This window comes from Oncorhynchus keta, chromosome 1 (assembly GCF_023373465.1).
Source record: "Oncorhynchus keta strain PuntledgeMale-10-30-2019 chromosome 1, Oket_V2, whole genome shotgun sequence".
Lineage (NCBI taxonomy): Eukaryota > Metazoa > Chordata > Actinopteri > Salmoniformes > Salmonidae > Oncorhynchus > Oncorhynchus keta.
In genome coordinates, this window is record NC_068421.1 from 81,464,915 (window position 1) to 81,491,136 (window position 26,222).

At 42.2% G+C, this 26,222-nt stretch overlaps 1 protein-coding gene and 1 long non-coding RNA gene across 3 annotated transcripts in view; one reads left to right on the forward strand and one right to left on the reverse strand.

The window, feature by feature from the left end:
* Window positions 1–23,943, reverse strand: part of ddah1 (dimethylarginine dimethylaminohydrolase 1) — a 134,942-nt gene extending 110,999 nt beyond the window's left edge. The window contains exon 1 of the mRNA XM_052462083.1: window positions 23,351–23,943. Within this exon, the coding sequence (XP_052318043.1) occupies window positions 23,351–23,644 (294 nt within the window). The 5' untranslated portion in view covers window positions 23,645–23,943. The remainder of the gene's footprint in view (window positions 1–23,350) is intronic.
* Window positions 8,510–9,010, forward strand: LOC127907325 (uncharacterized). 2 transcript variants are annotated; one of them, XR_008064159.1, is made up of 3 exons: window positions 8,510–8,654; window positions 8,690–8,829; window positions 8,865–9,010. It is a non-coding gene; the product is annotated as an uncharacterized LOC127907325 (long non-coding RNA). The 2 variants fall into 2 exon arrangements; XR_008064165.1 differs by having other exon boundaries at window positions 8,690–8,759.
* Window positions 23,944–26,222: the final 2,279 nt, after the last annotated feature.

A 26,222-nucleotide genomic window follows, 5' to 3' on the forward strand; every position in this document is an offset into this window, starting at 1 on the left:
TTGTGTTTCTTACATCTGCAAATGGTTAGTGTCTTTTCTTAGGAAGTTGGGCCTAAATCATGTTAGCCGCTAATGCTAATTGCTAGAGGAATATGTTAGCTACATGAAGTAGCTAAGAAAAAACATTCAGTGTAGCCAAAGTGTCAGGTCTACTCTCGCTCGCTCCCTCCAACACTCGATGTCGCCGGCCTACTAACCAACGGTCCTGGCAACCCATCATTAGCACACCTGGCAACCTTCATTACGCACGCCTGCGCCTCACCATTAGGCACACCTGGACATCATCACCTCCCTGATTACTCCTTATTCTAGCGCTCCATTGTTGTCACTCATCATGACATATTGGTTCTGTTTTCATGTCAGACACTTCTCTTGTTTTGTATCGCTCCATGTTCGTTTATATTAAACTCACCAACTGCACCTTCTTCCTGACTCCCTGCGTCTCCATTATACAAATATTATAGGGTCCCCTAGGAAACACAACACTTTGGTTCCTACAATGTCAAAACTCCTCCTGGCATTTCGCAATTGTAAATGAGAACTTGTTCTCAACTTGCCTACCTGGTTAAATAAAGGTGAAATAAATTTTCATTCACTGTCATATCAAACACTGTATTCAAAGTGCCCACTATTATATTCTAACTATAGAATTAGAATAATTTTTATTTTACCTTTATAATCATTCTATTTCGATGATTCCAACAGTTCACCCAAGTGAATACAATTGGAAAATGTTGTTAAAAATAAGGCCTAAATTGCTTGCCCATATTGTGCAGCCCTACGTGGCAGTGTGGAAATGACCTCAAATGAGTGCAGGAAATGCATAAATTTATGAAAAGGCTCAAAAATGTTGGGGGTTGAATTGAACAGTATAAAACAAACAGAATGGAGAAAGACCCATTGAAATCACTTAGAATGTGTGTTGGCACCCTAGGGTCACACACTACTCATAAAGCACATTTAGAACTTTTATTATTAAAAAACATAAAATACCGTGAAAGTGTAAAAAAAAAATGTATACAGTGATATGCTATTTTGGCCATCTCACCCAGCCCTAATGTGTGTATGTACATGCTAATCCTCAAAAATGAGTGTTCAAATTCCTAGCACAGGGTTAAATCAGACATCTTTCTGCTGTAATACTGACTGGCATGGTTGAGCACAGTACAGGGAGCTTAGTTAGTGGCCCAGTCAGGCCTACAGGTCTATTCATAGCCCTGATCTGTGTTGAAGCAGATGTTGGGTTGGAGGTGCTGTGCTGGGATCCACAGGCGGGTTAACCTCAGGGGTCTTGTTCATGTTGGCTTAATGTTGGCATGTAAACACCAAACTCAGCCCTGTGAGTAATGGGGGTGAAGAGTTTATTAAAGGTTCCATGTCTCAGAGAGAATGTGCTGCTTAGTACTATGGACCACACCAACTGGAACTGACATGTCAAATTACAGTGCTTCTTACAAGGAATTTGAAAGAATGTTCAGAAGTGAGTGCAATCAGCACTTCAATATATTTTAATAGATGTTCTGTGTGAATGAAACGGTCTTGTATTGAAAGGTTCCTGATTTTGTAGTGATACAGAGAAATATTCATTTTTAGCTGGTAGAGATGTCTTAATTTGCAATGGCTTGTCCCTCTAATAAAGCAGTGATGGGTCACAACAACAATCATTTCACAATAAACACTGGGTCATTAAATTGATTTAGTTTAGAGTATGAGCACTGCATATTGTATAGGCAGCTCTGCCTCAGTAGTCCATCCAGTTGTTTGATGGCTACTCTGCCTGCACACAAACACTGTCAATTCTCCTCCATCAGCTATTCATTGGAGGAACACGCTGCAAGGCATACAAACCCACAACAACCAATTGAATACCTGACAGCTTTACTCTAGTCTAGATGTATGCCACTGTTTCTTTCTCATATCTAATATACTCAAAAAAGCACACAATAAATATGAATTTCCTTTTCATACCTAGTAAACTGTCCTCCCAAGAGAAAAACAAAAGCACTGCATTAAGTGACTGTCCCTAAAAAACAACAAATCCCCTTCAAAACAGCCTACGTGGCAACAATATGAATCAGAAACATGTATTCTATTGTCACGGTTGACTACAAAGTGTAAACATTACAATTATGTCAACAAATCATGCCCCATTTTGCCAAACTCCACATGCAAATCTGCCCACTTCGGTACCCTTCATTGAATGGAGCTCTGTTGTTTCATCACTCTCAACGCATTCAAAGGTCACGGCCGTTTGAGACTGAAAAGCCCTAGCTATACGGATTGACCACCTCTAGTTTGCATGCCCTGCCAAATATCTTGCGGAATAGGTGGTTGGAATTTGTTGGTCCCCAGTGGTGGGGAGTATACTGGTAGCTAGACCATAGACTGCTGATTATGTATCTGGTTATGTATATTTTGATAATCATTATCACTATCATTGCTAGCATAGCTGATGTTAAGTAGATACGTAACTAGCTAGCTACAGCAATACAACTCGGATTTGGTACTTATTTTGATAACATTTCAAAAAAATGCAAATAATTAGTAGGAAAAACTTTTAACATGATTGTGATGTTGCCTGATTGACTTTAGATGCAGTATAACTTTAGTCAGCTAACTAAGATTGAGGGGACCACCGTATTTTAGCTAGCTAACATTAGCATTGCTAGCGATTTTAGGCAAACTTTTCTAGCAACAGTAATGGCAACATTGCCATCTCTATGAAGTCAATTTTACGATATCATAATATGGCAACGTTGTTTCCTACTAATTATTTTCCGACTTTAACATTGTCATTGTGTTTCGTCGATGGGGAGAAAATTATTAGGTAGGTTTAGTCTGACCTGTTCAAACTTCAACATAGTATATGTTTGTGTGTCGGATATCACATATCACTAAGTGCCATTGTTAATAGAACAGTAACTGTGTGTGTATGTGTTCACAGATGCATGAGATGCAGAGAGAACTGGCACTCAATACATCCACTCAACATGTGATTACTAATAATACAGTACAGCACAAATGTCCAGTAATAGCAACACCCTTTTCATTCCATGTGTCACTGACTAACTTTGTCTCAACTTTGCCTATTTCTACAGATGGACTGGAGAAGCTTTTGCCAGACAACAGCCTCAGTCGTTTGATGGGTAGACCATCACTGAGTAGGTTTTATCTGAGCTGTTCAAACTTCAACATAGTACCTGTTTGTGTGTCAGATATTACCCATCCTAACTGCCATTGGTAATAGAACATTGACTATGTGTTCAGAGAAACATCTACATGGAGACTTGCAAGATGATGTGATGTCGAGATTGACAAATGGACTTGATACTGATGTCTCGGCCTTAACATTTGACTTGTATTGTCTTTTTTATTATTCAATTGAATGGTATCAGTCAATATGGGGAGGGAGAAACCCTGTGTATTCTGCATCAGGATCAGGGAACTACTGTTGTATATGGGACACCGCACAGAAAGGTATGACTAGGGCTGTTGCGGTGACCGTATTACCGCCACACTAGGCTACCCTGCCGCCCCAGTTAACTACACATGGTTGATGATATTACTAGTTTATCTAGCTTGTCCTGCGCTGCATACAATCGATGCGGTGCCTGTTAATTTATTATTGAATCATAACCTACTTTTCCGAACGGGTGATTTAACAAGCGCATTCGCGAAAAAAGCACTGTCGTTGCACCAGTGTGTACCTAGTAGCCTAGTGGATAGCCTAGTGGTTAGAGCGTTGGACTAGTAACCGGTTGCAAGTTCATATCCCCGATCTGATAAGGCACAAATCTGTTGTTCCGCCCCTGAACAGGCACTTAACCCACTGTTCCTAGGCCGTCATTGAAAATAAGAATTTGTTCTTAACTGACTTGCCTAGTTAAATAAAGGTAAAATTTAAAAAATCAACGCCTTTCTTAAAATCAATGCATATTTAGTTAATATTACCTGCTAACATGAATTTATTTTAACTAGGGAAATTGTGTCACTTCTCTTGCGTTCTGTGCAACAGAGTCAGGGTATATGCAGCAGTTTGGGACGCCTGGCTCGTTGCGAACTGTGTCAAGACTATTTCTTCCTAACAAAGACAGCCAACTTCGCCAAACGGGATGATTTAACAAAAGCACATTTGCAAAAAAGCACAATCATTGCACGAATGTACCTAACCATAAACATCAGTGTCTTCCTTAAAATCAATACACAGAAGTATATTTTATTAAACCTGCATATTTAGTTTAAAGAAATACAGGTTAGCAGGCAATATTAAACTAGGGAAATTGTGTTACTTCTCTTGCGTTCATTGCACGCAGAGTACGGGTATATGCAACAGTTTGGGCCGCCTGGCTCGTTGCGAACTAATTTGCCAGAATTTTACGTAATTATGACATAACACTGAAGGTTGTGCAATGTAACAGGAATATTTAGACTTGAATGGATGCCACCCGTTAGATAAAATATGGAACGGTTCAGTATTTCACTGAAAGAATAAACGTTTTGTTTTCGAAATGATAGTTTCTGGATTCAACCATATTAATGACCAAAGGCTCGTATTTCTGTAAGCATTCATTCTAACAGCACTTTTGTGTGTTTAACAGCAGCTCTTCACTGTGCTTCAAGCATTGCGCTGTTTATGACTTCAAGCCTATCAACTCCCGAGATTAGGCTGGTGTAACCGATGTGAAATGGCTAGCTAGTTAGCGGGGTGCGCATTAATAGCGTTTCAATCGGTGATGTCACTCGCTCTGAGACTTGGAGTAGTTGTTCCCCTTGCTTTACAAGGGCCGCGGCTTTTGTGGAGCGATGGGTCACGATGCTTCGAGGGTGGCTGTTGTCGACGTGTTCCTGGTTCGAGCCCAGTTAGGGGTGAGGAGAGGGACGGAAGCTATACTGTTACACTGGCAATACTAAAGTGCCTATAAGAACATCCAATAGTCAAAGGTAAACTAAATACAAAATGGTATAGAGAGAAATAGTCCTTTAATTCCTATAATAACTACAACCTAAAACTTCTTAACTGGGAATATTGAAGACTCATGTTAAAAGGAACCACCAGCTTTCATATGTTCTCATGTTCTGAGCAAGGAAATTAAACGTTAGCTTTCTTACATAGCACATATTGCACTTTTACTTTCTTCTCCAACACTTTGTTTTTGCATTATTTAAACCAAATTGAACATTTATTGATTATTTATTTGAGGCTAAATTGATGTTATTGATGTATTTAGTCAGCCACCAATTGTGCAAGTTCTCCCACTTAAAAAGATGAGAGAGGCCTGCAATTTTCGTCATAGGTACACTTCAACTATGACAGACAAAATGTGAAGAAAAATCCAGAAAATCACATTGTAGGATTTTTTATGAATTTATTTGCAAATTATGGTGGAAAATAAGTATTTGTTCACCTACAAACAAGCAAGATTTCTGGCTCTCACAGACCTGTAACTTCTTCTTTAAGAGGCTCCTCTGTCCTCCACTCGTTACCTGTATTAATGGCACCTGTTTGAACTTGTTATCAGTATAAAAGTATAAAAGACACCTATCCACAACCTCAAAGAGTCACACTCCAAACTCCACTATGGCCAAGACCAAAGAGCTGTCAAAGGACACCAGAAACAAAATTGTAGACCTGCACCAGACTGGGAAGAATGAATCTGCAATAGGTAAGCAGCTTGGTTTGAAGAAATCAACTGTGGGAGCAATTATTACGAAATTATTAGTAATTATTAGGAAATGGAAGACATATGGAAGACATACAAGACCACTGATAATCTCTCTCGATCTGGGGCTCCACGCAAGATCTCACCCCGTGGGGTCAAAATGATCACAAGAACGGTGAGCAAAAATCCCAGAACCACACGGGGGGACCTAGTGAATGACCTGCAGAGAGCTGGGACCAAAGTAACAAAGCCTACCATCAGTAACGCACTACGCCGCCAGGCCTGCTTAAGCCAGTACATGTCCAGGCCCGTCTGAAGTTTGCTAGAGAGCGTTTGGATGATCCAGAAGAAGATTGGGAGAATGTCATATGGTCAGATGAAACCAAAATATAACTTTTTGGTAAAAACTCAACTCGTCATGTTTGGAGGACAAAGAATGCTGAGTTGCATCCAAAGAACACCATACCTACTGTGAAGCATGGGGTGGAAACATCATGCTTTGGGGCTGTTTTTCTGCAAAGGGACCAGGACGACTGATCCATGTAAAGGAAAGAATGAATGGGGCCATGTATCGTGAGATTTTGACTGAAAACCTCCTTCAATCAGCAAGGGCATTGAAGATTAAACGTGGCTGGGTCTTTCAGCATGACAATGATCCCAAACACACCGTCCGGGCAACGAAAGAGTGGCTTCGTAAGAAGCATTTCAAGGTCCTGGAGTGGCCTAGCCAGTCTCCAGATCTCAACCCCATAGAAAATCTTTGGAGGGAGTTGAAAGTCTGTGTTGCCCAGCAACAGCCCCAAAACATCACTGCTCTAGAGGAGATCTGCATGGAGGAATGGGCCAAAATACCAGCAACAGTGTGTGAAAACCTTGTGAAGACTTACAGAAAATGTTTGACCTCTTGTCATTGCCAACAAAGGGTATATAACAAAGTATTGAGATAAACTTTTGTCATTGACCAAATACTTATTTTCCACCATAATTTGCAAATAAATTCATTAGAAATCCTACAATGTGATTTTCTGGATTTTTTTTCTAATTTTGTCTGTCATAGTTGAAGTGTACCTATGATGACAATTACAGGCCTCTCATCTTTTTAAGTGGGAGAACTTGCACAATTGGTGGCTGACTAAATACTTTTTTGCCCTACAGTTTTTTTCCCCCATACAGTTAAAATAAGTGTTCATTCAGTATTGTTGTAATTGTCATTATTACAAATGATTTTTCTTTTCAAATCGGACGATTAATCGGTCCTCCAATAATCGGTATTGGCGTTAAAATCATAATCGGTCGACCTCTATTCTGTTTTTCTGAAATTCCTTTTCTTCATAACGTTTCTTTTGACCTGACTAAAATAAATAATGCATTTATTGTGATGGTGTAAATTAAATTGATTTTTATAATTTTTAAAATCTAGACGTTCCAAAGGTGCACATCAGTGGCTTGTTTGCAGATTCTATGCTGCAAAGAATGTTCATTAATGGTCAGTTAATGACAAAATGTCATGACTGCCACAGCCCTAGACCGTATGACCACTCTGAAATGTTTGCCAAGGTATCCCATTACCACCAAACAAAATGTCATGACCGCCACAGCCCTAGACCGTATGACCACTCTGAAATGTTTGCCAAGGTATCCCATTACCACCAAACAAAATGTCATGACTGCCACAGCCCTAGACCGTATGACCACTCTGAAATGTTTGCCAAGGTATCCCATTACCACCAAACAAAATGTCATGACCGCCACAGCCCTAGACCGTATGACCACTCTGAAATGTTTGCCAAGGTATCCCATTACCACCAAACAAAATGTCATGACCGCCACAGCCCTAGACCGTATGACCACTCTGAAATGTTTGCCAAGGTATCCCATTACCACCAAACAAAATGTCATGACCGCCACAGCCCTAGACCGTATGACCACTCTGAAATGTTTGCCAAGGTATCCCATTACCACCAAACAAAATGTCATGACTGCCACAGCCCTAGACCGTATGACCACTCTGAAATGTTTGCCAAGGTATCCCATTACCACCAAACAAAATGTCATGACTGCCACAGCCCTAGACCGTATGACCACTCTGAAATGTTTGCCAAGGTATCCCATTACCACCAAACAAAATGTCATGACTGCCACAGCCCTAGACCGTATGACCACTCTGAAATGTTTGCCAAGGTATCCCATTACCACCAAACAAAATGTCATGACCGCCACAGCCCTAGACCGTATGACCACTCTGAAATGTTTGCCAAGGTATCCCATTACCACCAAACAAAATGTCATGACTGCCACAGCCCTAGACCGTATGACCACTCTGAAATGTTTGCCAAGGTTTCCCATTACCACCAAACAAAATGTCATGACTGCCACAGCCCTAGACCGTATGACCACTCTGAAATGTTTGTACAGTATCTGTGTCGACTGGAAATGACAATGAAAAATGAACACTGCTTCTGTGGTATTATGTAAAGGGTTGTTTATTCTATATGGATCTGTTACTACATTTGAAAGTTATCAAAACACTTAGATTAGAATATGTACATTAATTCTGCAATTGCATTCTTCTCATATTACCTTGTGGGCTACTGACCTATTCAAAGGTAATTTGCTGTTATTTGACTGCTGTTGCTGTGATCAGGGCATACTTGTGAATGAGACCCTGGTCTGAATGGGTTTTCCCTGATTAAATAAAGACTAAATAAATAAAACCTTCCTCCGGCATCTCACCTTATACTGTATCTGCCTGTAGTTATTGAACTCAACCTGCAGGAGGTTTGTTTGTTGTGATTGAGCTGTTTCCAGCTGTGGGCAAGGTTCTGATAGATGGGTGTGTCCTGGTGGTGGCAAGGTTCTGATAGATGGGTGTGTCCTGGTGGTGGCAAGGTTCTGATAGATGGGTGTGTCCTGGTGGTGGCAAGGTTCTGATAGATGGGTGTGTCCTGGTGGTGGCAAGGTTCTGATAGATGGGTGTGTCCTGGTGGTGGCAAGGTTCTGATAGATGGGTGTGTCTTGGTGGTGGCAAGGTTCTGATAGATGGGTGTGTCCTGGTGGTGGCAAGGTTCTGATAGATGGGTGTGTCCTGGTGGTGGCAAGGTTCTGATAGATGGGTGTGTCTTGGTGGTGGCAAGGTTCTGATAGATGGGTGTGTCCTGGTGGTGGCAAGGTTCTGATAGATGGGTGTGTCCTGGTCGTGGCAAGGTTCTGATAGATGGGTGTGTCCTGGTGGTGGCAAGGTTCTGATAGATGGGTGTGTCCTGGTGGTGGCAAGGTTCTGATAGATGGGTGTGTCCTGGTGGTGGCAAGGTTCTGATAGATGGGTGTGTCCTGGTGGTGGCAAGGTTCTGATAGATGGGTGTGTCCTGGTGGTGGCAAGGTTCTGATAGATGGGTGTGTCCTGGTGGTGGCAAGGTTCTGATAGATGGGTGTGTCCTGGTGGTGGCAAGGTTCTGATAGATGGGTGTGTCCTGGTGGTGGCAAGGTTCTGATAGATGGGTGTGTCCTGGTGGTGGCAAGGTTCTGATAGATGGGTGTGTCCTGGTGGTGGCAAGGTTCTGATAGATGGGTGTGTCCTGGTGGTGGCAAGGACACACCCAAGAAACACCAACATCAAACCACACCGCCATGGCCACCAGCATTTCTTGAGCAGCAAGCCAAAAAACAAGACCAAATCAGCGGGTGCAGTTCCTCTTCAACAGAAAATCACCTTCCGGTGTAAAATCCATGGAAATTAAAAACAAAAAGCTGTGTTTTAAGTGAGAAGTAGGCATTGGTCTGAAGCTGAAAAAGAAAGGAAATTCACATGAGCACTACAATGCCTACGCCACCCAGGTTTTCCAGCACTGCTTTGATCTACTACAGTAGCTATGTTGGTCTATTGTATTTCAAACAATGTGTATGCAGGTTGCTTAGGATTCAAACCTTCTCAAACAGCTTATTTCATATTCTTCAGTGAAATAATGGACTTTACAGTGTCTTGCCATTAAAATAATGTATACAGTGCCTTTGGAAAGTATTCATACCCTTTACTTTTTCCACACTTTGTGACGTTACAGCCTTATTCTAAAATGAATAAAGCATAAATAATCCTCAGCAATCTACACACAATACTCCATATTGGCAATGTGAAAACAGATTTTTAGAAATTGATGTAAATTTATTCAAAATAAAAATATACTTATTCACATAAGTATTCAGACCCTTTGCTATGAGACTCGAAATTGAGCTCAAGTGCATCCTGTTTCCATTGGAGTCCACCTGTGGCAAATTCAATTGATTGGATATGATTTGGAAAGGCACACACCTCTATATAAGGTCCTATAGTTGACAGTGCATGTCAGAGTAAAAACCAAGCTATGAGGTCGAAGGAATTGTCCGTAGAGTTCCGAGACAGGGTTGTGTTGAGGCACAGATCTGGGGAAGGGTACCAAAAATGTCTGCAGCATTGAAGGTCCCCAAGAACACAGTGGCCTACATCATTCATAAATGGAAGAAGTTGGGAACCACCAAGACAATTTCTAGAGCTGCCCGCAAGGCCAAACTGAGCAATCAGTTTGGCATGGTAAGGGAGGTGACCAAGAACCCAATGGTCACTCTGACAGAGTTCCTCTGTAGAGATGGGAGAACCTTCCAGAAACACAACCATTTCTGCAGCACTCCACCAATCAGGTCTTTATGGTAGAGTGGCCAGATGGAAGCCACTCCTCAGTAAAAGGCACATGAGAGCCCACTTTGAGTTTGCCAAAAGGCATCTACAGACTCTCAGACCATGAGAAACAAGGTTCTCTGGTCTGATGAAACCAAGATTGAACTCTTTGGCCTGAATGCCAAGCGTTACATCTGGAGGAAACCTGGCACCATCCCTACAGTGAAATATGGTGGTGGCAGCATCATGCAGTGGCAATGTTTTTCAGCAACAGGGACTGGGAGACTAGTCAGGATTGAGGCAAAGAGGAACAGAGAAATGTACGGAGAGATCCTTGATGAAAACCTGCTCCAGAGCGCTCAGGACCTCAGACTGGGGCAAAGGTTCACCTTCCAACAGGACAACAACCCTAAACACACAGCCAAGACAATGCAGGAGTGGCTTCGGCACTAGTCTCTGAATGTCCTTGAGTGGCCCAGTCAGAGCCCGGACTTGAACCTGATCGAACATCTCTGGAGAGACGTGAAAATAGCTGTTTTCAGCAACACTCCCCATCCAACATGACAGAGCTTGAGATGATCTTTCAGTTTCAGTTTATTTATTTATTTTTTGCAAAAATATCTAAAAACCTGTTTTTGCTTTGTCATTATGGGGTACTGTGAATTTGTTGATGAGGGAAAAAAACTATTTAAAACATTTTAGCATTTGGCCTCCCTTGATAATTAAAAAAAATAAATAATAGCCAATCAGCATTGAGCTAAACTGAGTGAGCTCAGCTGTGAATGCTCCTTGCGCACCATAAAAAAAGTGTCAATGAAAGCCAGTTTGGATTTGGCTTCATACCAATCACATCACATTAGAATCTAAACGTCATTGAAAGAAAAGTTGAATTGTTGAATCTCGATGTGTCATTGTCCCCCGGTGCCTAGCTAACTAGCTAAAATGGTCCCTTTCCTAAATAAGCCATGGATGGAGATAGGGATTTTGACTTACTTTTTTACATACATTCTACATATTGCCCAATCATTATAACGGCGATTCTGATCCAACCATAAATTCATACAGATTTTGCTCTCCGGTTTTGTAACAAATTTATTCTGCCACTATATCAAAAGCATATGAACTAACAAGTTATAGAGAAAACAATGCAATTATCACATACAGTAGGTTGTAATATGGCTTCTTTTCTCCCCCTGGCTTCTCTCTTTCCCTCTCTCCCTCTCCCCTCGCACACCCCCGGTGACAGTTGACCATGACCTGGTTGCCCTAGGGCTGAGAGGGATTTCTGTTCGCAAGTGTCCTGCAGCTGTCTACCAGCCCAGGGAGGGGGGAGCTGGGGGGCGAGAGAAGGGCAGAGTGCGTCTATGATCAGGGGTGGTGGAGGAGAGAGATTGGTCTGTTCACATGCACTCTTTACACAACCCTGACAGACACACAGCCTGCAGAAGGGCCCTGTGTTGTATGTCTGTCTTAAAAAAAGACAGTAAGAAGGGTAAGGGAGGGAGAGTTGAGTTTAAGAGAGAAAGAGGACCGAGGGAGATCACAGATAGATGATATATATGAGATAGCAAGACAATGTGGCTGAGAAAGACAAAAAAATACAAACAGACTGTAACGGTTTTCTAATGGTGAAGGAGAGTCGGACCAAACTGCAGCGTGTAGATTGCGATCCATGTTTAATAAAACAAACGTAACACGAATCAATACAAAAACACTACAAAACAATAAACGAAACGAAAACCGAAAACAGCCTATACTTGTGTCAACTAACACAGCACAAGGACATCAGGACACTAAGGACAATCACCCACCACACAACCAAAGAATATGGCTGCCTAAATATGGTTCCCAATCAGAGACAACAATAAACACCTGCCTCTGATTGAGAACCACTTCAGACAGCCATAGACTTACCTAGAACACCCCACTAAGCTACAATCCCACTACATACACACCACATACAAAAACCCATGTCACACCCTGGCCTGACCAAATAAATGAAGATAAACATAAAATACTTCGACCAGGGCGTGACACAGACCTTCAACCTCAACCAGTGTAGACCCCAGCAGGTTAAACGGGTAGTATTAGGAATGTGTCAGTCAGTTGGGGAAACCAAGACAACTTGACCCTGCCTGTCCCATATCTATTGTAGCTGCTGGGTTCAAGACACTCCCCCTCACTAGCTCTGTGATGGTCATGTATGACAGTAGTTGGCCATCCAAATAACCTCAGTCACCGTAATAACCGCTTTTAAGGTGCACATTTCACCTCTCCTCAGCTTCTGACTGCATGTGCTGCCATAGAAATAGAATGAATAGAATGTGGTTCCCCATTTAAGTCAATGATGGAATAATACAACACTTTGATTGTTTCAGCAAAGAGCTACAAAGTTTCATCACATTTTTAAGAGTTTATGTTACCGCAAAAACGGACTCAACCGCACAAATGCCCCGACGTCTCATTTTCAGTCAGCTGTTTGTCACCTCCCCCAAAAAAACAAATGTTTATGATGGTTATTTTATTTTCCTGATGGTCTTCATCAATAACTGTCAGTTACATGGTTATATGGTATTGTGCCAGCCCTACCCCATCCCCTCCTGTCCCACCTCCTTCAGACACAGTTGTCAAGGCCCCCAGATGAAAACCAGGTCGATTCCGTACAGGATGTCTTATAAAACTAGAGAGCGGCGGGAAATCTGTATCTGCAGCCTGTCTTGTCAAAACAGGGCCTCTGTGCAGTCTGGGGCTGAACGCTGGGGCTGAACGCTGGGGATGAACGCTGGGGCTGAACGCTGGGGCTGAACGCTGGGGCTGGCTCGGGTGCTGTGAGGGATGACCGAGGAAGAAAGCAGGATAAGGTGGGGATAAATAAACTATAAAGTAAAATATTAGGTCTGGAGAAGTGGGCTTAGATATTGTGTCTGTGGAGAAGAGGCAGACTTCCTCTGTCCATCCTCTTCCTGAAGTACAACCTCAGTGGTATTATGGCTGTGTTATGACTGAGGTTGTTGTGGTCTATTCAGTTGAATATTAAAAGGGTACTAACCTGCTGGCTCTGGCTACAGGTGTGTCTATTCATGAACTAGGTGAATATGAAAAGAACTGGCACAGAACTATCACAAAGCTATATAAACAGCTATATATACAGTGCCTTGCGAAAGTATTCGGCCCCCTTGAACTTTGCGACCTTTTGCCACATTTCAGGCTTCAAACATAAAGATATAAAACTGTATTTTTTTGTGAAGAATCAACAACAAGTGGGACACAATCATGAAGTGGAACGACATTTATTGGATATTTCAAACTTTTTTAACAAATCCAAAATGGAAGAATTGGGCGTGCAAAATTATTCAGCCCCCTTAAGTTAATACTTTGTAGCGACACCTTTTGCTGCGATTACAGCTGTAAGTCGCTTGGGGTATGTCTCTATCAGTTTTGCACATCGAGAGACTGAAATGTTTTCCCATTCCTCCTTGCAAAACAGCTCGAGCTCAGTGAGGTTGGATGGAGAGCATTTGTGAACAGCAGTTTTCAGTTCTTTCCACAGATTCTCGATTGGATTCAGGTCTGGACTTTGACTTGGCCATTCTAACACCTGGATATGTTTATTTTTTAACCATTCCATTATAGATTTTTCTTTATGTTTTGGATCATTGTCTTGTTGGAAGACAAATCTCTGTCCCAGTCTCAGGTCTTTTGCAGACTCCATCAGGTTTTCTTCCAGAATGGTCCTGTATTTGGCTCCATCCATCTTCCCAGCAATTTTAACCATCTTCCCTGTCCCTGCTGAAGAAAAGCAGGCCCAAACCATGATGCTGCCACCACCATGTTTGACAGTGGGGATGGTGTGTTCAGAGTGATGAGCTGTGTTGCTTTTACGCCAAACATAACGTTTTGCATTGTTGCCAAAAAGTTCAATTTTGGTTTCATCTGACCAGAGCACCTTCTTCCACATGTTTGGTGTGTCTCCCAGGTGGCTTGTGGCAAACTTTAAACGACACTTTTTATGGATATCTTTAAGAAATGGCTTTCTTCTTGCCACTCTTCCATAAAGGCCAGATTTGTGCAATATACGACTGATTGTTGTCCTATGGACAGAGGCTCCCACCTCAGCTGTAGATCTCTGCAGTTCATCCAGAGTGATCATGGGCCTCTTGGCGGCATCTCTGATCAGTCTTCTCCTTGTATGAGCTGAAAGTTTAGAGGGACGGCCAGGTCTTGGTAGATTTGCAGTGGTCTGATACTCCTTCCATTTCAATATTATCTCTTGCACAGTGCTCCTTGGGATGTTTAAAGCTTGGGAAATAGTTTTGTATCCAAATCCGGCTTTAAACTTCTTCACAACAGTATCTCGGACCTGCCTGGTGTGTTCCTTGTTCTTCATGATGCTCTCTGCGCTTTTAACGGACCTCTGAGACTATCACAGTGCAGGTGCATTTATACGGAGACTTGATTACACACAGGTGGATTGTATTTATCATCATTAGTCATTTAGGTCAACATTGGATCATTCAGAGATCCTCACTGAACTTCTGGAGAGAGTTTGCTGCACTGAAAGTAAAGGGGCTGAATAATAGCTTCACTGTTAGAGCGACAGCAACAATAACCATCAGAGTGCAGTATTCTGGCTGGGGCAGAGTAGGTGATTGATGACTCAGGTTCATCAGGGGAACAGATAAACACTTTAAGAAGACTGGAGGGAGGGGGGACTATTTACCTGACATACAGTGAGTGAGTGAGTGAGTGAGTGAGTGAGTGAGTGAGTGAGTGAGTGAGTGAGTGAGTGAGTGAGTGAGTGAGTGAGTGAGTGAGTGAGTGAGTGAGTGAGTGAGTGAGTGAGTGAGGTCAAATTGGCTTTTTACCAAATTACCATACAACAGACCATGTATTTACTCTGCACACCCTAATTGACAACCAAACAAACCAAAACAAAGGCAAAGTCTTCTCATGCTTTGTTGATTTCAAAAAAGCCATCGACTCAATTTGGCATGAGGGTCTTCTATACAAACTGATGGAAAGTGGTGTTGGGGGTAAAACATAAGACATTATAAAATCCATGTACACAAACAACAAGTGTGCGGTTAAAATTGGCAAAAAACACACACATTTCTTCACACGGGGTCGTGGGGTGAGACAGGGATGCAGCTTAAGCCCCACCCTCTTCAACATATATATCAACTAATTGGCGCAGGCACTAGAAAAGTCTGCAGCACCCAGCCTCACCCTACTAGAATCCGAAGTCAAATGTCTGCTGTTTACTGATGATCTGGTGCTGCTGTCACCAACCAAGGAGGGCCTACAGCAGCACCTAGATCTTCTGCACAGATTCTGTCAGACCTAGGCCCTGACAGTATATCTCAGTAAGACCAAAATAATGGTGTTCCAAAAAAGGTCCAGTCACCAGGACCACAAGTACAAACTCCATCTAGACACTGTTGCCCTAGAGAACACAAAAAACTATACATGCCTTGGCCTAAACATCAGCGCCACAGGTAACTTCCACAAAGCTGTGAACGATCTGAGAGACAAGGCAAGAAGGGCATTCTATGCCATCAAAAGGAACATAAATTTCAACATACCAATTAGGATTTGGCTAAAAAATACTTGAATCAGTCATAAAGGCCATTGCCCTTTATGGTTGTGAGGTCTGGGGTCTGCTCACCAACCAAGACTTCACAAAATGGGACAAACACCAAATTGAGACTCTGCAAACAGAATTCTGCAAAACTATCCTCCGTGTACAACGTAGAACACCAAATAATGCATGCAGAGCAGAATTAGGCCGATACCCACTAATTATCAAAATCCAGAAAAGAGCCGTTAAATTCTATAACCACCTAAAAGGAAGCGATTTCCAAACCTTCCATAACAAAGCCATCACCTACAAAGAGATGAACCTGGAGAAGAGTCCCCTAAGCAAGCCGGTCCTGGGGCTCTGTTCACAAACACAAACACACCCTACAGAGCCCCAGGACAGCAGCACAATTAGACCCAACCAAATCATGAGAAAACAAAAAGATAATGACTTGACACATTGGAAAGAATTAACAAAAAAACAGAGCAAACTAGAATGCTATTTGGCCCTAAACAGAGAGTACACAGCGGCAGAATACCTGACCACTGTGACTGACCCAAAATTAAGGAAAGCTTTGACTATGTACAGACTCAGTGAGCATAGCCTTGCTATTGAGAAAGGCCGTCGTAGGCAGACATGGCTCTGAGGAGAAGACAGGCTATGTGCTCACTGCCCACAAAATGAGGTGGAAACTGAGCTGCACTTCCTAACCTCCTGCCCAATGTATGACCATATTAGAGAGACATATTTCCCTCAGATTACACAGATCCACAAAGAATTTGAAAACAAATCCAATTTTGATAAACTCCCATATGTACTGGGTGAAATTCCACAGTGTGACATCACAGCAGCAAGAGATTTGTGACCTGTTGCCACGAGAAAAGGGCAACCAGTGAAGAACAAACACCACTGTAAATACAACCCATATTTATGCTTATTTATTTTATCTTGTGTACTTTAACCATTTGTACATTGCTAAAACACTGTATATATATATAATATGACATTTGTAATGTCTTTATTGTTTTGAAACTTCTGTATGTGTAATGTTTACTGTTCATTTTTATTGTTTATTTAACTTTTGTATATTATCTACCTCACTTGCTTTGGCAATGTTAACACATGTTTCCCATGCCAATAAAGCCCCTTGAATTTAATTGGATTGAGAGAATGAGATCTAGAGAGAGAGAGGAGAGAGAGAGAGCGATCTAGAGAGGAGAGAGGAGAGCGAGAGATCTAGAGAGAGCAGAGAGAGAGAGAAAAGGAGAAAGAAAGAGAACGAAAGAACAAATGATATAGTCAGCTACGAGTACAATAACACTCAACCCAAACAACTCTGCTCTGCCTAAACTATCCCAGGTTTGGATAATTGAGCCTTGGTGATCTTTGTTCTTCTTTCTTCTCATAAGCTGAGTTAATAAGCTCTGTAAAACAGGAAATTGAGAAGTTCTGAGTGTTACTAGATAAGAGCTTCTCTGAATGATATTCTGCCAACAGCCGCATCACACACTATTCATTTATTCATATTTTTGGCATGGCCTATTATAGTGATAAGGGATTGGAATTTTATTAAGAGTAGATCAGTTTTACTGATAGCTAATGTCTGCTCTCTCTGGCAATTGTTGCCTCCCTGACCTTCAACTGTCACTTCAGTTTTTGTACTAATATGTATAATTAATATGCCAGAGTCAATAAGAGCCCAGGAAGACATCTCATTTGAAGAGGCCATTGATGTCAACATGGAAGTTTTCAACTACACACACAAACATATACAATCACACACGACACACGCATTCTTGCTCGGTTGCACACACACACACGTATGCATGCACACTCACACTATTCCTTGAGGTCTGAAAGCCACATGAGTAATACAAACCTAATGCACTCATAACTGAGATTATCCATCAACATCGATCGATAAGGCCCATGACCAAGAAATCTATCTCAATGTTGCTACTGCTGCCAGAGCTAATGGTTCAGATAGGACTTCTTAATTAGGCTGGGTTGGACAGGACTTCTTAATTAGGCTGGGTTGGACAGGACTTCTTAATTAGGCTGGGTTGGACAGGACTTCTTAATTAGGGTGGGTTGGACAGGACTTCTTAATTAGACTGGGTTGGACAGGACTTCTTAATTAGGCTGGGTTGGACAGGACTTCTTAATTAGGCTGGGTTGGACAGGACTTCTTAATTAGGCTGGGTTTGACAAGACTTCTTAATTAGGCTGGGTTGGACAGGACTTCTTAATTAGGCTGGGTTGGACAGGACTTCTTAATTAGACTGGGTTGGACAGGACTTCTTAATTAGGCTGGGTTGGACAGGACTTCTTAATTAGACTGGGTTGGACAGGACTTCTTAATTAGACTGGGTTGGACAGGACTTCTTAATTAGGCTGGGTTGGACAGGACTTCTTAATTAGGCTGGGTTGGACAGGACTTCTTAATTAGGGTGGGTTGGACAGGACTTCTTAATTAGACTGGGTTGGACAGGACTTCTTAATTAGGCTGGGTTGGACAGGACTTCTTAATTAGGCTGGGTTGGACAGGACTTCTTAATTAGGCTGGGTTGGACAGGACTTCTTAATTAGACTGGGTTGGACAGGACTTCTTAATTAGACTGGGTTTGACAGGACTTCTTAATTAGACTGGGTTGGACAGGACTTCTTAATTAGACTGGGTTGGACAGAACTTTTTAATTAGGCTGGGTTGGACAGGATTTCTTAATTAGGCTGGGTTGGACAGGACTTCTTAATTAGGCTGGGTTGGACAGGACTTCTTAATTAGGCTGGGTTGGACAGGACTTCTTAATTAGGCTGGGTTGGACAGGACTTCTTAATTAGACTGGGTTGGACAGGACTTCTTAATTAGGCTGGGTTGGACAGGACTTCTTAATTAGGCTGGGTTGGACAGGACTTCTTAATTAGGCTGGGTTGGACAGGACTTCTTAATTAGACTGGGTTGGACAGGACTTCTTAATTAGACTGGGTTGGACAGGACTTCTTAATTAGGCTGGGTTGGACAGGACTTCTTAATTAGGCTGGGTTGGACAGGACTTCTTAATTAGACTGGGTTGGACAGGACTTCTTAATTAGGCTGGGTTGGACAGGGCCCAGCCATGCAGACACTTCATATCATTGATATGAAATCTATTGCAGAGGCCTTGAGCTGTGCACTTTTTCTACTCCATCCGATTCAAGGTGAGTTCTTGTGAGGAGATTGCAGTACGTTCACAGTGACAACTTCTGGCGTGTTTTAATGAATGAGTTTAAAAACAGTAAAAACGAAGTCTAACTTTACTTAGATGTTAATAGAAGGCTATGCTCTTCATACATCATCATAGTAATCATAACAAACTTTACTTATGAAACAGGCTTTAAAAGGGAATCGCTGTCACGCTTGTGATATTTAGTTTCTGTTGCTGAGAACACATGGAACACAGAACAAGGGAAACCCTTTGTTAGAGGGGACTACATTAAACCAACACAACCCTTGGCCTGTCACACACACACATCAGCTGTTTTACCCACAGACAGGCACACAAGGACACACAACCCTGTGAGAGAAGAGTCAGTGGGAATCCATATCAAACGCAACTCCCATTGCGTAACCAACAGCCAAAACCAACTGAAGGGTAAACTCCACAGTTATGCAAGCGCAACAGATGAGATAGTGTGATAATTGTTGCATGGGGAGAGGAAACTTTGCCTGCAGCAGACCTTTACATGCTGGGACAAATGTGTCAAACACTTTCACAATGTTTGAGCTGCACTTGATGTAGTTCGCCCAGATGCCAGTACAATTAAACTATTGTAATAGCCCAAAAAAGTGCAAACTCCAAGCTAAATCAAGCCTATCTCAATAATCCGATTTGATTACTATGCATTTGACCCAGGCCTGGTATTGGTGACTTAATGTACCACCTGAATGTCCCGTGGTTTGTTCCAAATGATAAATGTTGAGTGAACCCACCCGGTTCATAACTAACCAGAATTAACAGCTAGGAACCAAAGGTCAATGTCTGTTATCAGAAATCCTGAACTCTGCCAAACAAACACCTTATATTCCTTTTGGACTTCTTTATATACTAAAGGCAGGTGTGAAAGTAAGCCAATACGGTCCGGCAAAATAAATAGTGGGGGTACGCCGTACCCGTAAATTACAATAATGAACACAAAATGCCAAGGAAACTACATCATAGACGATTACGCCATTATCTAACATTACTGCATGTCAGCTGCACGAAAAACGTGTGGTACACACTCTTAAATGTTCTTACAGTGGAGGTGAGTGGCTGATACCGAGACACTGTGGAGAGCAATGGATGCACCAATTCAGGCTACAAGTGTAGGCCTAATGAAAATAGCAGAAAGTCATTACAGTACACATTTAGGAGTTTTGTAACAGATGAGCAATGTTTGGATACTGAAATGACTTTGAGTGGACAAAACTGGCGGGTAGCCTACAGGAGGGCTTTTTTGAAGTGATTGTTTTACAAACAGATTTAAACATGACTGGTTGTGTTTACGTTACATTAAAATGTAATACATGTTAAAAGTTATATGACAAATGTACTAGGACTACCAGGCCCACAGAAATCCTATGAAATGAATAGAGATTCTATAAGTAATTCTCTGATTACACCGAGGCTATAAAGAAAGTGTTTGCATGCATCACCTTGCACACACAGGGAGAACGTAGCGGTAAGAAATTAAATCTACCTTCACACCTGAATAAAGGTACCATTAATCCTTATCTGGAGTAGATTCCATTTGGATTATTCATCTCACATTGACTACCGTAATGGATTTTATATACCAATTTTAAAATGAAATGATATTTGTTGAAGAAGCCTCTGGACTTCACAAGGATAAACCAGATCATACATTCTGCCACTGGTTTAATCATGGTAAAGCTAATCTAAACCTCTGAAGTGAAGAGCATACAGTAAAAATAGCTTCCACCATTGGGTTGCATGAGACTAGGATTTCTTTTCGTATGATGTTTCTGGACTGAACTGGAGGAATCCTTTGGGCGTAGTCCTCATCAGTCTGTTAGTAAAACAAACGTTCTCTTCTTAGGTCTTTTAAGGATTGCTTACGCAACAAGCAGTCAGTTTATCTCGACAGTGCCTCTCATCAGAGCACTAATCTATCAAACACATTTTAGGGCAAATCCCTATTACTGATGAAACTGGTAGAAACCGGAAATCTATTGGAAGTCAAGTACATCTAACCAGTATACGTGGGAGTCACAAATGACTAGCTGAGAGAGCTAGGTTCTGGGATACGGAGAAGGATCAGAAGACTGCCGTTTCTTCCCCATCGCCCAGCCAATAAAGCTTGGTTAAACCAGTGAATGCTGCGCCCATGGTGTCACACACACACACACACACTCACACACACACACACACACACACCTATAGGCTATAATATGAGCTCCTTACTGATGCTGCTGGTGGACTCATTTACCTCTGGGATTCTGAGATCAGAAGACAGAGGCTGGGCCAATTAGAGAGAAAACAGGCTGTTTGTTTGGCATTAGAAAGACAGGAAGAGAATCCACATTAAAGACTGTAGAGGCATGTTAAATAACCCTGAGGTCTAAACAGTAAATGTCTTGCATGAAAGCGATTGATTCTTCTAACCCAGGTTAGAGGGGATGGCATTTGAAGTTTAACTATACCCTTCTTATGAATGTAACTGTAATCCATCCAGTCTTATTGGTACAACCTTTTATTGTGAGAGGCATTGGACAGCTTTTAAACACGTGTATCCAACCCGGGTTGTCCGTGGAGACTAAAGAGCATATTACTGTAGCTCACAGAACTAAACGCTGGGCTCTGGGAGCTAACGCCAGTCTTCAGGTCTATTAAAGCAAGGATAGTTCACTCATCCACCTCTGCTAGACTTCACAACCTCTGTAACCCCCAGCAGCTGTTTGATTCAAGTCACGGGCACCAATGTGACCAACCATGTATCGATAATACTTAGACTTGGTAGGGCATTACGACTCTTTATGACATGGTCATAAAGACTTCATGAATGCTAAATGTTACATTATCACAAATCTCTAAGCAAACAATACCTTTTCCATTGGATGCAGCAATACACCTTTTAAAAAAATGTAACCTTTATTTAACTAGGCAAGTCAGTTAAGAACAAATTCTTATTTACAATGACGGCCAAACCCAGACGAGGCTGGGCCAATTGTGCGCCACCCTATGGGACTCCCAATCACAGCCGGTTGTGATACAGCCTGGATTCAAACCAGGGTGTCTGTAGTGACACCTCTTGCACTGAGATACAGTGCCTTAGACCGCTGTGCCACTCGGGAGCCCTACATTACATGGAGACACTAGTCAGATCCAAAATAGTCCTGCTGACCAAACCTTTGACCAATACATGTCCTGTATGTGGAGAGCCATCATGATTTCCAGGAGGTTTACAGATCTCCCACTGGTGTGGACTGGGCCCATGAGCAGCCCCTGAGCCCAGCAGAGGTGACTGATGCGATACGACATGGGCTTTCACTGAGCCCGTCCGACCGTCAAACACGCTGTCACCACACAGACAACATGGAACCACACAGTCAGTCTGCAGCCCACGGTGCCCATAAATACTGTGAATATGTTAAGTCTGTTTATATTCAGTCTTCTTTATCAGGGTACACAATGAAGTAAACAGGCAGTAAAAACCTCCCTGTCCATAGCCTGCTGTTTGTACATGCATAACTTATTGGTGTAAGGGTATGTAGTTTATAATATGGACATACTCATACGGCATATGGGGAAAAGGATTATGAGGAAATTATGGGGAAGAGATTGGACTGACATTCATTGCACTAATCTGCTCCAATAGTTCTCTGCCTAGGAATTATGACTGTTTCAATGAATGCATCTATTTTCACTGGTCAGATGATGACATCCACATGCCTCCTCATTACTGAATGTGCTCTAGTACTGTTCGCAAACAGGAAATCACAGACTACAACCTAATATCTGTTGACAGCTCACATCTGACTAGACAGCTGTCAGTATTACCAATATCAAAGGTTATGGTAGAAAACAGTTTTTATAAAGAATCGCATTTTCCATCACACATCATGTAGCTAGAGAACTATGCTCATAATGTACTCTATTGTTATAACAGACAAATGTCGTACTTCTGCCAGGAATCAGGACATAAATTAAAACTTAAGTTGGACAGTGGTCCTCGCGTGACCATATCTGGTCGTCTTTCCAGGGCGTTTCCATTCTGATGATGGCTAATCACATATCCATTCCTTTGTAAGCCTACGGTTACATCGTAGCCATACGACCTCGATATGGCGCTCTGACAGTGATACATATTCCATGCATTATGAACCAAAGATGACAACAGTAGACCTTATATTTATAGATCCATACTTGAAATAAACACATGGTCAAGTCATGTTTTTCTAAAATAAATAGATACTTTATTTACCTCTTTCCTTCTGCTCTCTGCCCCGGGTCTGGTGATCAGAGCCGTGTCACCGCAAACCACAGCAGCATCCTCCACGAACACACAGTCCGGGAGAGACTCGTCGGCGGGGAGTTCAATCACCTCCAGCCCGAGTTTCTGCTTCAGAACCCCGACGTATACCTCATGTTCTCTCTGAGCTTTCTCCAGGTCCACGTCCGAAACGTTCATCCTCAGTGCCTCTTTAGCAAGGGAAGAGGGGATAGCTCGAACAACGGCGTGAGTGAAGTTACCAAAATCTGCCATCACACCAGCCATGTTCCGTTGATTGTTGTTATCCACAAATTGCTCAAACAAATAGCTCGAACAGTAGGCTATTCTAAATATATGAGAGCGAATGTTGTGGGTGTCTCTGTTGATTTAGCTTTGTTCGTTTTTTATTATTTTGGTTCTTTTTTATTTACGAAACTGACAGCTCAACTCAAACAGGCAACAAACAAGAGACAACGGTTTGATGACGCGCATTAACGTACAATCACGTGAACGAATGTAACCGCTAGTATCGTTTCCCGGTGAAGCCAAAGCTCAGCCCGACATGTGACAGACAATGTGGCTCGTAAACAGCACAATCAGATTGAGACGCTCTGGCTGGCGCTCAGTTACTTTGTAACAACTTTCTATTACTTTGTAACATCGTTCTATCAGCGACGAACAAATGGGTTACAAACTCACCACAATGTCTTTACATAAAAGAATGTCAGTTAAGGCTAGAGCATAATCATTAATCAAACTGTTATTAAAATGTAGGCTACAGCCACGTGAGTGTTTCACAGTCTTTTCATTCAAAGAGCAAATCTTTATTAATGTGTACATTTCATAACCATATTTTGCAAAAGTTGATTTAAAGATCATGGTCACTGTCATCTCTGGCTTATTATTGCAATAGGCCTACATACCTGCCAGTTTAGCAAGTGCCAATGCCAAAGCAAAACAAAATACAATTTTCTGTGATTTTTTTCATGTAAGATAAATTTATATGGGTGTATTGAAACCATTGAGCTCTCAACCATTGACAGTAATTTCCTGACAATAACCCCTCCTCCCCCATCAGTCAGTCATCGGAGATTCCCAAAGATTGGAAAGCAGCTGCGGTCATCCCCCTCTTCAAAGGGGGGGACACTCTTGACCCAAACTGCTACAGACCTATATCTATCTTACCCTGCCTTTCTAAGGTCTTCGAAAGCCAAGTCAACAAACAGATTACCGACCATTTCGAATCTCACCATACCTTCTCTGCAATCTGGTTTCAGAGCTGGTCATGGGTGCAACTCAGCGACGCTCAAGGTCCTAAACGATATCTTAACCGCCATCGATAAGAAACATTACTGTGCAGCCGTATTCATTGATCTGGCCAAGGCTTTCGACTCTATCAATCACCACATCCTCATCGGCAGACTCGACAGCCTTGGTTTCTCAAATGATTGCCTCGCCTGGTTCACCAACTACTTCTCTGATAGAGTTCAGTGTGTCAAATCGGAGGGTCTGCTGTCCGGACCTCTGGCAGTCTCTATGGGGGTGCAACAGGGTTCAATTCTTGGACCGACTCTTCTTCTCTGTATACATCAATGATGTCACTCTTGCTGCTGGTGAGTCTCTGATCCACCTCTACGCAGACGACACCATTCTGTATACTTTTATACTTTTTCTTTGGACACTGTTAACAACCCTCCAGGCAAGCTTCAATGCCATACAACTCTCCTTCCGTGGCCTCAAATTGCTCTTAAATACAAGTAAAACTAAATGCATGCTCTTCAAACGATCGCTGCCTGCAACTGCCCGCCTGTCCAACATCACTACTCTGGACGGCTCTGACTTAGAATACGTGGACAACTACAAATACTTAGGTGTCTGGTTAGACTGTAAACTCTCCTTCCAGACCCACATCAAACATCTCCAAACCAAAGTTAAATCTAGAATTAGCTTCCTATTTCGCAACAAAGCATCCTTCACTCATGCTGCCAAACATACCCTTGTAAAACGGACCATCCTACCAATCCTCGACTTCGGCGATGTCATTTACAAAATAGCCTCCAATACCCTACTCAACAACTTGGATGCAGTATATCACAGTGCAATCCGTTTTGTCACCAAAGCCCCATATACTACCCACCATTGCGACCTGTACACTCTCGTTGGCTGGCCCTCGCTTCATACTCGTCGCCAAACCCACTGGCTCCATGTCATCTACAAGACCTTGCTAGGTAAAGTCCCCCCTTATCTCAGCATGCTGGTCACCATAGCATCACCCACCTGTAGCACGCGCTCCAGCAGGTATATCTCTCTGGTCACCCCCAAAACCAATTATTTCTTTGGCCGCCTCTCCTTCCAGTTCTCTGCTGCCAATGACTGGAACGAACTACAAAAATCTCTGAAACTGGAAACACTTTTCTCCCTCACTAGCTTTAAGGACCAACTGTCAGAGCAGCTCACAGATTACTGCACCTGTACATAGCCCACCTATAATTTAGCCCAAACAACTACCTCTTTCCCTACTGTATTTATTTGATTTATTTTGCTCCTTTGCACCCCATTATTTTTATTTCTACTTTGCACATTCTTCCACTGCAAATCTACCATTCTGGTGTTTTACTTGCTATATTGTATTTACTTTGCCACCATGGCCTTTTTTTGCCTTTACCTCCCTTATCTCACCTCATTTGCTCACATCGTATATAGACTTGTTTATACTGTATTATTGACTGTATGTTTGTTTTACTCCATGTGTAACTCTGTGTCGTTGTATGTGTCGAACTGCTTTGCTTTATCTTGGCCAGATCGCAATTGTAAATGAGAACTTGTTCTCAACTTGCCTACCTGGTTAAATAAAGGTGGGAAA